This window comes from Argiope bruennichi, chromosome 9 (genome assembly GCF_947563725.1).
Source record: "Argiope bruennichi chromosome 9, qqArgBrue1.1, whole genome shotgun sequence".
NCBI classification, from domain to species: Eukaryota; Metazoa; Arthropoda; class Arachnida; order Araneae; family Araneidae; genus Argiope; species Argiope bruennichi.
In genome coordinates this window covers 90806479-90821981 of record NC_079159.1, presented here as the reverse complement: position 1 = coordinate 90821981, position 15503 = coordinate 90806479, and the positions used below count along the sequence as shown (strand labels likewise).

At 31.5% G+C, this 15503-nt stretch overlaps 1 protein-coding gene across 1 annotated transcript in view; it reads right to left on the bottom strand.

Moving 5' to 3' along the window:
- LOC129983940 (protein kinase C, brain isozyme-like) overlaps window positions 1-8091 on the bottom strand; it is a 113704-nt gene extending 105613 nt beyond the window's left edge. Inside the window, exon 1 of the mRNA XM_056093668.1 lies at window positions 7835-8091. Coding sequence (XP_055949643.1) covers window positions 7835-8013 — 179 coding nt within the window. The 5' untranslated portion in view covers window positions 8014-8091. The remainder of the gene's footprint in view (window positions 1-7834) is intronic.
- Window positions 8092-15503: the final 7412 nt, after the last annotated feature.

Sequence of the window (15503 nt, the reverse complement as noted above, 5' to 3'; positions counted from 1 at the left end):
TTAAATTATAAGTGAGATGTAAGCATACAATTTGCATTACTCGACTCTTAAATTTGTAATATGAAAACCACTCAAGTCTTTTATCCTGTTGTATCAATTTAAAGAGAAAAATGTGATTTGTACTGACGAACTTATGAAATTTGGCTCACAGCCTATAAGTGGCTTTAAAACCAAGATTTAATCTTAAAATCCCAATCTGAAGAGATATTTATAGTTTCAAGCTCAGGGTTACATTTAATGTCCATTTCTCTTGAAACATCCAGCATTTAACAGAAAATGACGGACGAATAAGAAATAAAATTTCTGAAAACGAGTTACTAATCATCAAATATCTAAGGTAGAAGATTTTTAGAAGTCCAGTCATACTTTTGAGCAAATTTTTGTCCGAATCACGAAAAGAGCTGTGTCATCACGATATTTATTTTACGACAAACGTGACTTAAATCAGAGATCAGAGAAATTTTGACAGCTGCAAAAGGTATAAGAATGCTGGCCGCGTATTCGGTAATGAAAACATCTCACATTCAGTGATAAAATATAAAAAAAAGAGAGGCAGATGAATTAATTTCTTCCCAAGCAGCAGAAAGTAGCTTATTACTGTTGAAGATACTTAGTCTGCTACAATGGCGTTTGGTGGTTTGCATTCAAATGTTTACTCTCTGCTGCATTAATTAACATTCAAAAGATTCTAGGAATTTTATTAATAATAAATGCCAACAGAAGGAAAAGTTACTTTAAAAAGGCCTAGATTTCATTTAATACTAGCTGATACCAGGCAGACATAATTTTGGAAATATCATTTAAAATAGCTATCTTGTTTAATTAGGAATGATAGAAAGAATGATATTTATTTTCTTGTAGACATTGAATATAATCATTGAAATTGAATGATATATAAAGGAAAAATATAAATAATATTTATTCTATTTTTTTTTACTTTATTTTTCAAGTGCTTTTGGGTAGATCATATTTTTTTTATGTGATCAGCAAAAACAAATAAATTTCTTGGCTGTCCGATTCGTGAGCATGCAACATACAACTGGCCATGTGAAAAACATGGATTTTCTAGGTTCTGTCAGGGCAATATTTTCTTTTAAAATTTATTAAACATAGAAAATATATTTATACCATAAAATTGTTGATATAGTTGAAAAGATAATTTTTTGAAAATTAATATGATGAAAAATTTTTTGTATTATAATATTTTCGGAAGTTACTGTGAAAAAAAGATAAAATTTTATTAATTTTTTTAATAAAATTTCAAATTTGCAGGATTTGTCTCCCCCAAACTGTCTCATACTCTCTAATAAAGTTGTTACTTCAGAGAACTACTTGAATGGCATTTGCGTACAATAGCTACGAAATATTAACCCCTAGCTTGAATTCAGCATTTCTACTGAATCTATTGCGTCTCTTTTGCGAGTTATTTAGAGATTAATCCTTGGTTAATAGATGCAGTTAAGAGACACGAAAATATTTTTATATATATAAGATAATTGTACTATGCCTATAACCATCGCGCAAGTGCAAGTAATAAGTTTACCAAGTTGCATCGCAATCGGATGAACGGTACGCCAACGCATAAGGTACGAACAAACAAAAATTCATTTTTATATATTAGATTATAATACTTTTACAGCAAAAATTCATTTTATGTAACGTTGATTATTATGTGGTTTATAAGACCAACAGCCTTGAAATAAAGCTGTTCAACTGGTATGGAAAATATTAACATTTTCAATTATTTTTCTGCTACATTTCATTTTCTATTTCATATTTTTGTAGTACAATATTCCTTTATACATATTTAAATGCATACCAAAATATCCTTTCAACATTAGGAATAGATTTATAGTTATTACTATTATTGTTCTCAACGTTATTTATGAAAACAAAACGTTTTCAAAACTATAAATGTAATAATTATTTCATTATAAATGATAATTTATCGCTACTTCTGGGATACGATATTAATTTTTAGGGACTAGTAAACATTGAAATTACCTCCAGAAGTTATTTTCACCGAATACTTGTTTAAGAAGTTTTGGAGTAAATACATAAAAGGTGAAAGAAGAGCTCGGATTTTAGTTAATGAAATCCTTTAATTTAAAATTTATTGTAATAACTAATGTTCCTAGATAAAATTTTCAGATCAATATATAATTCAAGTATTGTATTATTGTAACCCTATATTCCAATTATGGTGCCCATTTTTGTTATAGAAAAAAAATTCTTATTATTCAAACTGCAATTAATGCTTAAAATATGCATGAATTCTTCCAATAATTTCCGCATATACTTCTGAATTAAGGAGCGTTTTGCTTTTAATTTCGCTATTTAGTTAAGAAAATAGGTAATGTATTTTTAAGTACCTCTTCTTGTTACGAATTTAGCTGAAAATTTGATTTGAATAACTAAATAGTCAAATTCAAATTTCTTTTTAAGTGGCTCTTGTGTTTTTGACTAATCATGTTCGCATACATACGGATTTGTAGCAAGAGAAACAGTCTACCACTTAACGAATTTGGTCCAAAATTTGACACAATTTTAGTGTAATAACTATATACAAAATTTCATCTGTCTAGCTCGTTATATTTTGAAACTATCGAGTTCATATGTAGAAAGACAAACAAATAGAGATAATTCCAAGAATGTAGGGATTTATAAAAATTTCGCAATCGAAATACTCTGAAGATTACAATACATATCTTTATATTTTATGTCCTAGAAATGAAATGGGGGACATGCTTTATGCAATTCATTCAGTAATTTTTTTAATCTTCCAATTAAAGAAATATATAACGACAGTTTCATCTTTAAAATGACTTGCAACTAGCACTTTCATGAAAGTCAAACTATCAAGTTTAACATTTTTTAAAAATTCATAGTTCGGTAATTTTTTTTTGTTTCAATAACATTACAAATTCAATAAATACCAACAAATAAAAAATATCTTTAATTCCTTGAATGCTTATATAGTAATCTACTTCCACTTAATATTGTTTTATTATTTATTGGATATTAATATATTTTACCTTCATAATCAGATAGCATTTTTATAGAGTATTTATTTTTTTTCAATTAATATAAGAATTTAAATATCATTCAGGGGTGTTTGTGGGACCCCAAAAAATCCCCTGAAACTTTTACGGACTTACTACCGGCATTTTGGAGTTTCGAGAAGGGGGGGGGGAGAAATGAAAAATTACAATTATGAAATATTGAATGACCTAATTATAAAAGTTCAATGAATTACTTTTTTTGCAAAATTAATAACCATAAATTTTCAAACATATAAACTACTACATTTTATGCAAATATTTTAAATTACCTGAATTAATTCTTTAAAAAAAATTATCTAATTTCTGCTGCTTTTTTTATTTTCTGATGTTTGTGGGCTTGTCTTTCTTTTGTGGTGAACTTCATAATTGCAGGAAGATTGACTTTTATTTTCCTCATTTACAGTTGAAGAAATTTCCTCGAGAACTGCACATGCAGAGGTAGAAGCAGTTTGCTTTTCTGCTAATGTAGAAGGTTTTTCAGAGACTTTTATAGGTGACTCATCTGAAATACATGTTTTTAAGTCCTCTTGATATGTTTTCCAACTTCTGTTCATATTCAGTAAGAGATCTTTGTGAATTGGATCAGTCATTGGATTTTTTGAGCCATATTTTTCGCATGAGGTTTCTTTAGAAGCCATTAAATCATATTTAATAGTCTGCACTGCATCTAGGGAATCAATCTTAAGAGAGGTTCTATAGTCAGTGACAAGTGTATCCATTAAGTTGAATGCACTTTCCACTAATGGGCCATGGAAGCAGCTAAGGCAGGCTTTGACCAATTTAGCCAATGTAGGATACTTATAATCATTTGTGAAATCATCTTTTAAATTAAAAACTTTAGACCAATATTTATCAATTGTACACTTGACTTGATTTCCACTTTCATGAGATGTGTAGAGCATTTCTTTGGTGATATCAATATCACTCTGGTATAACCTTATTTCAGCTTCTACTTTTGACTTTTCATTATCACTAAAAATATGGGACATAAAAGATGATAATTTTTCAAAAGCTAATATTGTACTGGTTTTACCTCTTAGCTCTGGATCTAATGCTGTAAAACTAATTAGATATGAATTTTTAAGGGGTAATTTCTGTTTCATATGCTGAAATTTCAAAGTGAAATTCTCTTGCGTACATAAATAAAAAAATATTTCAATAAGAGAAACGAAAAATTTACACGTGCATCAATAAATGAAACGAAAATTTTACACAGCGGAGAAAAAAAAGTTGCGAAGCGATCAAGGATATAGTAATACGGCGAAAAATCCCCCTTCTCTACTTATTGGCGCCACGCCAGGAGAGATAAGACCTTTGAACCCAGAGTCACGTGATCGCACATCTGGTCGCGAAGTCTCTCCCTTTTTTTTCTGCCGCGCCTACTTGTCGAAAAGATTCCAGAAGAGAATGTCCGAGAAACGGGGGAATGAGTCATAACTCGCAATAAGGAAAGAACAAAAATGAAGTTTTTCCCCCCTTTTCACGCATTATCACTGCCTTTGGAGAAAGAAAGGAAAAGTTTTCACCACACACGCTGACCTTGCGTTTTCTGCTTTCAAAGCAAACAAAATCGCCCAGATCAAAATAAATAATTCATTATTATTCCTACTTCCTTTTGAACGACGATCCCCGGAATTTCCGGGTATCGAAGTTCAAAATCCCCGGAATTCCGGGGTTTCCCCGGAGCACAAACACCCCTGATCATTTGAAATGTTTAGAGTGTTTTGAATTTCATTGCTGTTAATGGCCTTCATAAAGTTTTAAGTATTAAAAATTATGCGATACTCGGATAAATTTCATCAATAATAGCAAGTGAGAAAAAAAATTCGAATTAAATTATTTCTATAATTGTATGAACAGAAGATCAACTAGAGAAACAAGTAAACAGATGAATTTAGAGCTGAATCAGAATTTAATCTTCCAAAATTTTAATTGATATATTTCTAATTCTAAAAACGAACAAAACGAAATCAGTTTATGATTTAGACTTTTTTTGCCAGATTCCAAACATTTTATATGAAAATAATCCTTTCATCACTATTAAAAAATTCATAAAAACATCCACGGAAAACATAAAAACATGAAACAACATTTCACATGCTACAAAACATCCCAGACATCCCCCCTTTAGTCTGTAAATAATAACTCCTCCTCAAAGTAGAGCGAGGAATCCTTTCGAGCCCGAGTTCACCAAAACGAAAATTTCGAAGCAAAAGCTCATTTTTAGAACATGTTTATCTTCCACTTTATTATTTTTTTTAAGAATTCAGAAACATATTTTTCACTTGTAAACTGCAGTGGAGGAAACTTTCCCTGGAACTTCCATGAAGCCTCCTTTGATTTCATTCCAGCTGGCAAACGTTCTCTTTTGATGGAGAAGAATTAGATTCATTCAATCGCCAAAAATCTCTGATTTAAGTGTCACTACTGTTACGAAATGCTCTGTCAAAGCAAGCATTCAATGGCATAATATCTCATCTCTTCTTTAATTTCAAACTTTTTAGATAAGATAATTAATCTTGACAGTTATAGTGATAGGAAGAATTCATTTTTCTTTGAAATTTTGAAGGGGTTTTTTTCAGTGGGTCATCGCTGTGGAAAAAATTGTGACATAAATACACCAAGCAGTTTCTCTTTAAAATACTACTCAAAAATATTAATACTAAAAATATAAAAATTTTATTTTTTTTAATTAGTGACTTGTTTAATTATTCGAAATGAATATCAATTATATATATTTCACATACCAATGAATTCTATTTACTTATTATGTAATTAAAATGCATTCAGAATAAAGAATTTATCATTTTAAAATGGTAATAATCAACATTTTTAAATTTTAACTGCACATTTAAATTGACAAAAATTTATATTAATGCTAGTTTTCATTGCGATCAGCTGTTTTGCCAGGTATACTGTTTATATTTGATTTTAGTTAAATTGTTTAGGTAGCACTTCATGTCCATAGTACCGACAAATTGCTAGATATTAAAGTTCAACTGTTTTAATTGCCTTTCATGTGATTCTTTCGATGAATGAACTTTTCTAATATATACTAGTCCCATGACATCATAGGGTTATTTAAAACGTAAATTTCCGGTTCACTGATCCTCTAACTTTTGTAGTAATATAACTTCACCATTTTATTCATCTTGTAAATTATACAAATATCAATAAAAACCCTCAAAAAATTCAAACTATTAAATGTTTATGGAAACACAGAAAATAATTTGAATTTCAGTGCAACAATTTAATCTTTTAATCTAATTAGACAAAAAAATTATAAAAACTGATAAAATTTAGTAAAATTTGTCTTACTTAATATCATTGAAAAGAATTTTTTTAAATAAACGGTATAAAATTCAATTGTTTGCAATAATATTTTCGGTAACTACAGCAGAAAGGAGGCATAATTCAGCTTAATTATTAATTACTTAAAATTTCAAACAATTCGATCCGAGGTGCATATTTTCACACTCCAAATATGAACGTATCGAATTTCATAGCTGTACGTTAAACGGTCTGGCCTCTAAAGAGCCAACACAAACACGTTCATTTTTATTATTATTAGATATAATAAGAGTTATTTAAATTTATCCTTTTTGTTATCTTTATTATTATAATTAAAAAAATACTGTAAATTTAATTCTTCAGTCGGCGCTTTCCTTCAAATAATTTCACGTCTCTCAAAGTAAATTGCTTGTTCATTTGTATTTATAGATTCATAAATAACATATTAACAGAATAACATTAATTAAATGAAATATTAAAGACTATTTAATAATCAGTGAAAACATAACAAAAATATGATATTTGAAATAAGATCTCTTTCAACAAAAGAATTTCCTTAATAAAAATTTATGTCCTTTGCTGCATTTTATTTGAGTATAGTTCATTTTTTCATGCTATTCATTTATATTTTTAGTTACGTAGCACTATATTACTGTGGGATTTTTAATATCATTCATTTTGAATTAGGAAATGAATTTGAATTAGAAAAAAAATCCAATAAATATGTGTAAAATTCATGATATACATGAGTCCCGTTATAACGTCATAATCATTTCATTAATAATAATTAAAAAAAAGGTAGCTTTCTCATGATAACATTGTATTGTAAAACAAAACACCTGAATTTTTTTTCAAAAACTTCAAAGAATTCACACATTTTAATATGAATATATTAAGATCCGCATATAATTTCTTTTATATTATTAATTCAGTAATGTTCATTTTGCAGAGACATCGTCATTATAATATGATTATTTCAACGCATTCATAAACTTTTAAAACGGTTGTCTAAATAGAGCAAACGTGGCAAATATGATTTTTATGATCATCGTATCGAAAATATGACAATTCTCATTTTATACACTCGAATTAAGCATCTCATTTCTGTAACAGGGCCCATTTTCATTTGTCTTATTTCATTCGATTTATGACACTAAGGATAGCAGAAATCGCATTCATCTTTTTTTTATTTTTCAGATAAAAATCGCGCATCCCATTTCTTTACAAACTCCAGATAGGAAATTAAAAAAAAAAAAAAAGGTACATAAAAAAAACATTCCTTTACACCAATATGATATTCCTCGCGATACCTTTTCTCTGGCACTTCGGTGGATGCTCGTAACGGGAAGGGGGATAAGAGAAGGGAGAGGGTGACGGCTCCCCCGCACCTCCCCGCACTCTCGCCTCTCTAACGACCCGTCGAGAACACGCGGAAGATACGGGAGGAAAGAGAGGCAGGAAGAGAGTAGAAAAAAACTCACCAAATGAAATCCTTGCAGTGGCTGCAGAAGGTGGGCTGCTTGAAAAATCTGGGTATGAACCGGTGGTCCTTTACACAGATGACATTCTTCTTCTTGAGAGCCCCCTTTCGGGCCCTGGATCGGAAGGCCGAGGGCCCCACGCTGTCGTTGCTGCCCCGCATCTCCTCACCATCGGCCATCTTGCTTTTTCGCCTACCTCCTTAGCTACCCGAGCTCCATCCCTTTTGGGCGGCAGCAGACACTGCGGCTGATCTGCGCAGGCGCCGCCTTTCTTTGATGCGATTAGAGCTTTTGGACTCCGTCAATGAAGGTGGGGAAGAAAAAAAGAGGGGAAAAGATTTGGGAAGGGAGAGAGAGGGAGGAAAAGGGAATAATAATAATAAAATCAAAAAAGGGAAGTAGTTACTTACGAGAAAGAAATTGGCGCGTGTCAGTCTTGTTTGGGAAGAAAGGGAGGGGGGGTCGATTTGTTAATGGTCATCGGATGGGTAACTTTCGGCATCGAAGCGTGGGAGGATGCCGTTAGCCATTTCCGCGAAAAATCTAAATATGCTTACTTCTGTCATTGTAATATTAAACTCAAATGCCCAATAAGAGATGAATTCCAAAAAAAAAATTTTTTGATTGCCCGCATAAATTGTCCCTGGTTTTCCGAGTCACTAGAAATGTCAGAAAATTAAATAAAATTCAATAATTTATTAATAAATTATTGATCATTTTATATTTACTTAAAACATTCTATTCATCAATATTTTGATGAATAGATCCCTTCTATAAATACATTCCACAGGGTAACAAAAATCGGAACTCAATCATTCAAATCATTTTGAAGAGAACACTTTTATAACTTTGTTTATAAATAACAACCCATTTCGTTACAAAAGCATTTGGACTTAATCACGAGCGTTTTATATAAACAGCAACTAGAAATAATCCACGATTTTATACAGAAGTAAAAATGTGTGCGATATGGAAGGGTTAATAATTTTTTGCTTAAGATACCTACTTAACAATACCTTGCAAAAAATCATTTAATGAAGAATCATTATGCTTTATTGAATTAAAATAACTACATCCATTTGTATTTATTAAAACAAAATAACTACCTTTTTTTCTCAGTGGTTCTTTATAATTTTGTGCTTAAAAGTTTTCAAAACCCTTCAAGTCGAAACAAAACGCTTCCTGAAATTTAATTTCCTCTTTTAATTCTGAGCCTACATTTCCTCCTTTCATTGAATTTAAAAATTCTCATGAAATCACACATGAAATAGAAATATTTTAAAGGATTCTCTTCAATGCTAATTTGTTAATTTTTTCAAACTCTCCATTTCTAAAAAGCATTTGAGAAATTATTTACAGAACCTTTAACTTCATGTTTAAATTTATTAATCTTTGAATTCTGGCTTCCGACAACTTTAATTTCTCCCCAATTTATCCGAAACAATTAAGCGGGAGTGCTAACATATAAAAGACAAACATTTTCACGGTTTGTTAAGTATCATAGCTTCCGATATTCAAACAGTCGTGAAATGTAATCATGGCTAGTTTTCACAAAAATAATACATTAACAAAATAAGGTAAATGAGCTATTATACCGAGTAATAGTTCAAATAAGAAATACTAGTAATTTTTATTTTCTCGTATACAAAGAAATAGTAATTGTCAAAAAGTATCGATTTCGATATTTTGGTAAATTTCTATCCCTAAGTTTGAAAGACGCAGTTTTGGAACTTTGTCTACCTGCCTTTAAAAATGAGAAAAACACAACGAATATTATGAATAAAATTTAGTATTGGCTTTTTATCTTCAAAATTGTAGATTGAGAAATTTCAAATAAAATCTTTCAATGGTAAATCTTTATATTCATGATACAATAACTCTACAAACCAAATAAGTGTAATATAATGAACAGTTTTTTTGAAAAAATGTCTGTTCTTTACCAATCTTTGTGCACGACAAATAAAATTTCCCATAAAATTTAATACGAGGATTTTTTTCTCATGATTAGTAGATTTCTGCCTAATTTTGAACGAAATACATCCATGAGAAATCTGTTAATTCATCTATCCATGTCTATGTGAACATAGTCTCTGCTTTTGTTAAACACATTTAACTTATTGATTATTAACATCGTATTTATCCAACAAGTATGATCCCTAATCTCCTAAGCTATGTTAATAAATATTTTTCCATTATTATTTGTTAGCAATCATTCCGCAAACGCTCGGCGAGAATCGCAATGAATTGACATCACCTCTTCCCACTGAAGTTTTTCCTCCTTCCCTCGTAGGGCTCCCAAGAGAAATTTAATTTCCCCAGGGGTAAGCGAAGGCGATGTTATAATCTAATTCCACGCATATACACATACGTGGAAAACTTTTCGTTGATTTAGACGGTGAAAACTTCCAGTTACTAAGGCCGAAATCTTACGAAGTCGTACCAAATCATAATGGGCAAGCCTTAACTCTTTTTTGCATGATTTTTTTCTTTTTTGTGAAATAAATCAGGGTGACATAATTCATTCACGTGCATGCGTGAGTGTGCGTGAGTGTACCAAATTTGGCACATTCATAGTTTGGAGAGTGAGAATGTGCACCTCTGGACTATTTTTTTAATTTTAATTAGAATTTCCATGAATTAAAAATTAAGTGAGATTTTGGCATCTTTCCACAAGAACTTCCGAATATCACAGCACCCAAATTGTTTTTGCATCATTTAAAGTACAAATATTTATCTTTTCAGTTATACCATTGTTTTAACCTATAAATTAAATTACTATTTTTAATGAATTTTAAAAAAATATTGTAACCCCATTTTCCAACAATTTATTTCTCACTAAATAAAAATAAAATTTAATCTGTATAAGCATGTTACGTGTGCATGAGAAAAATCAGCTTTAATCAGCGAGTTGCCATCACGCTGACTCAAGTTCAAACTAAAAAAATAAGTTAATTATTACAGCAAATTAAAGTTAGAAAAGTAATTTTCAGCACGTGTCTGTATGAAATGAAATATCATATTTTCTAAAAAATAAATGCAAGAAAATTTTTCTATGATCTTTTGCAATATTTATATTAATTCAATAAATCAGTTTTATTTATGGCAAATATTGTTTCTTACATACAGGATATCCACTCTAATCGGAGTCCCACGTCTAATTTGTAAACCTTTAGCAACAGACATATTTTATTTAAATCATTTTGTTAGCAGATATAAGTAATTATGTAATTTGAATCAATAAATGTTCTAATAAATTGCGAATTTTAAATTTTTATGCAGATCTTCTATTCTCTGAATCATGTTTAATAAAATATTCTTACATTATATTTTTTTAAAAAAAATCCTCTCTTTTGCAATTAAAACTGATTGAGTTATGAAAATCCGTATGTCTCTATTCTGCAAAAACACAAAATTTTAAGACCTCTCCATCGACCATATTGAAGAAAATATTTCAATCAGCTCATGAACTCTCACAAGAATGATTATCAAAAATAAAGAAATTGTTGATTTTCCTAAAATAATAATATTGAAAGCTTTATAACTCGGTCAGGCTTATCGCGGAAGAATGAAATGGTTATATTCATTCTTAGATTAGGCTTTCAAGATAATTTTATTGAATATGATTTATAATATCAAAAGACTGCATAAAATATAGAATTCATAATTGTTTTCAGAAGTTCATTTATTGTTTGAAATAAAATATTATTTACCAGATTCAAAGCTTTTTGAAGGTAAAATGACAAAACAGTGAAATAGAGAACTTAAATAATTCTTTGAAATATTGAATAAATTATAAAAAAATATTATGTGATACATATAAGATTATATTAATGAAGAATTCAATTTTCTGTGATCTTATTTTTAAAAAATAGCAACAATTCAGCAAAAAGAATTTCGTATTTATTGAAGTTTTATCTCTTCCATTTCAAATTTAAATCTTACTGTAGCTGACAGCAAATTAGAACAATGTACGGTACAATGAATTAAATATATTAGGACTTCTATAATAATATGAGTTATATGACTATTGGAACTTGAAGCTTAAAAATATTTTGCTGAAGAAGCTATTAAAAGGCCAAATTACGTAAATATTTTATTGAAAATTTCAGAGAGCGTTACTCCTGGCGATCGATCTAGTTGCCTAAGGTGGTTTATGTTACTTTTCTGACCAAATAAATTGTGAAATATATAGTAGATATTGCATTAAAGTCTAAATATATCTTAAATCTATATATAGTATAAAATGAAGTCTCTTGAAAGTGTCTGTATGTTGAAACCCGAAAAACTCGAGAAATACTTAACTAATTTTGGAGATATTTGTACATTTTGTAGGGCATTTATTGGGGAAGGTTTTAGTATAAGGTTTTAGTGTGAAGTGATATCAAAATAAAAGAAAGGAGTTTTATAATTGGGATTTTAACTATTTTCCTATTACAATTCACGCATGCGTAAAGCAGCAATACCTGTGCTTTGCACTTATCCGCGCGTGAGCGGAAATCGTAAACTTCGCATGTGCAAACAGCAAGGGATGTGGTATTCATGTGTGATACACTTCTTTACGTCTGATTTTAAACAGCGATTGAAATCTCACGATCCCCAAAAGAAGGAAATTCAACCTTGGCCGGAGCACATTAAATGCCAAAACGCTTCGTATGTTGCGCGATAATGAAAATGTAGAGGAAAGGAACGTTAGGTTAGCGAATATCAGTGAAAGAATGTCCACACTTTCTTCATAGGAAAGTCTTCTGCTGAGCGAAGTAACCGTCTCTCTTTAAATCGCACTGCAGTTGAATTACAGAGACAGAACGAATCTCGCTTGTCTGCTGACAGAAAAAGACATTAAAATTTGAGACACAGGAAAAGAAGTGAAAGAATAAACGTTCCTTATATTTGGTCCGAAAAGGAGTAATCCACTCTGAATTTCGATCCATGTATGGATTACAGAAATGATGCCTTGGTTTCAATAGGAAAAATGTCTATAGTCTGTCCGTATTGTTCAGCTTTAGGAACAGCTTTGGGTACTTTTCCGTTAGCCGGGCGCAAATGTCGCCAATTGTGAACCAAACGCTAATTTGGCGTAAGAAATTTGGCGGAATTCTACATTACTTCGCGATTTTTCGCTTGCTCCCGGCTAACGGATTGTAAAGCAAACACGAATTTGGCGTAAAAAATTTGGCGGAATTCTACATTATTTGGCGATTTTTCGCTTTCGCCCAGCTAACGGGAAAAGTACCTAGCTTTAATATACGGTCCTTTCCGCCAAAAAATAATTTATCGCCAAATTTTAGCGAATTGGCCTAATGTGGCGAAAATGGCAACAGTAGGGTAACGGTAGCAAAAGCGTCACCGAAAAATTGCCAACCTCACAAGGTGCAAAATGACTGTATATCAAAGCCTAGCCCAGTTTTAAAATAGAAAGATGAATGAAAAGGCATGTGTTGTTTACAACGGGAAATTGAAACTATACTAACAGTCTAAATATGGAACAGCAATGATATACAGTCATTTTCAATCAAAAAATAGTTTATCGCCAAATTTTAGCGAAATGGCTGAATGTGGCAAGATCGGCAGCAATAGCGTTTCCAATCTAAAGGTTCCGAGAAAAGCTGTAGAAAATTAACGGAAATATAGAAAAAAAAGTCAAATGCAGTAAAATGAGATGCATGCAAAAAAATTTAATCGAAAATAATTAAAGTAAGCAAAAGAAGTATGTGCAGCAAAAAAGAAAAAAAAAAAGTCAAGGGAAATAAACAGGAAAGATCGAAGTACAGTAACATAAAAAAATTGGCGGCCATGTAACCTCAATCAAAGCGCCACCGAAAAATTGCCAACCTCGCAAGGCGCCAAATGACTGTATATCAAAGATTAGCCCTAAATATTTCTGAATATATGCTATAAAAAATTGTTTTGTAGTTAATTTTGATGATTTCTAAATATCTTTTTGATCCCGCATGATATTCCCATGTCATATCGGGTGGAGGCTAGACTTAAGTTTAAAGTTAATTTTTCCTCTTAGATGTTACGTTGTGGGTACTGCAACGCTGTGCGAGTACTGCTAGTTGTAGATATAAGATATCTAAATATATCTTATATCTACAATTTTACAGCATCTGTGAGATAAATAATTTTATTTCAACTTAAGGTGGTAATAAAAAAGGTATTCTATACTCAATTATTCAATAGAAGCAAATATACTATCGTAATCTGAAACCAATTCCCTATTCGGAATTTAAGATTGAAAGAATGGGAGTTTTAATTGATTACGTTAATATACAATCATTCAGAGAGAATTCAGTTAATGAAAAAACTTTTATACAGTATAATCACCTTTGAAGCAAAGAAGGCATGATTAAATTCAAAAGTATTCTTTTATGTAAAAATTCTCAATAATATTCTATTACTTCATTACTTCAATAATTTCTGTTAATCAATATTTTTCCAAAATCTCATTACCAATATATATCTACTATTGATAAATTAAATAACATATTCCTATGATTAATACTTAAAAAGGAGCTATAGAAAACATAATATCCAATAACAGAACAAAAAAAAATCTAAATCATTCTGAATTTTCTTACATATTGTTACAAAAAATTTTCTACAACAAAATACCGTCGATCAATCATAATAACGTATTGCATTTAATCGCTATAGTTCAGCAGCTTGCTTGCCGTCTAATCGTCCAGTTTCTTTACTTGTCGGCGACTCCGACTCCTCTCGCACACAACTTCTGACGATCCACACAACTTCTTCGCAGCTTCAGATTGCCCGTCTTTTATAGTTCCGGGAGGCGGGGCTAGAATCTTCAGGCCAATCAGCACGTATCTGAGTGTATCTTGGTTCCTACTGGATGGATCGTGAAACTTCTCGAACTGTCCAGTATGATCCATTTAGTCACCAAACTCGCCAAATTCGTCGCCAAGCTCAGCACGCACAGCTGAGCATCTTACAAAGGTTTTAACGGTTTTTCCAGGATGACACTATTTGTGCCGGGTAGCAAAATTACAGATTTGTAACAATGCTCTCCTCTTCAAAGACTTACCTCCCGGCAGTCCCACTTCAACAGATGGCGTAGGCTTCCGAATAATGTGATGATGTTAATGCGTTTGGCGACTTCCACACTTTCGAAAATTACATCATTCACTAATTTGGCGGCTACTAAAGATCCATACGAACCTTCTCAATGCTTTTGATACGGACCTCTTCGTCGTTTCGGATTGTTCACCCAGACTCGATTCCGTTCTTTAAAATGCAGGATGTCCCAAGGAGCTACTTTTTGTGTCCTAACAGGACTCTCCGAAACAAATTCTAGTCAGGGTGGTCGGTTGCTTGCTTTGAACTTCGAACCAATCGACTATCAGGAAGGTCTAACAGTGCCCTCCGGAGTCCACTTGAAAGCCAGGGATTCAACTTTGTCGGCAGATCTTCCACGGGAATATGTCCACCTCTTCCCGGTCCCTTCTCGATACTCGAGAATTATCCGCAGCTCTCAACATTGGATCTTTCAAACAGCGCATCTGCCCCTGAGGGAAGGGCTCCTCTGCGACGACGTAAGTTTTCCGGATACACAGAAGATTCCTCGGTTCCTACTTGTATCAGACTCCTATACAAGCCCACAGCGTAGCCGAATTCTTGAAGGAAATTGAGGTCAAGACTGCAGGGATCA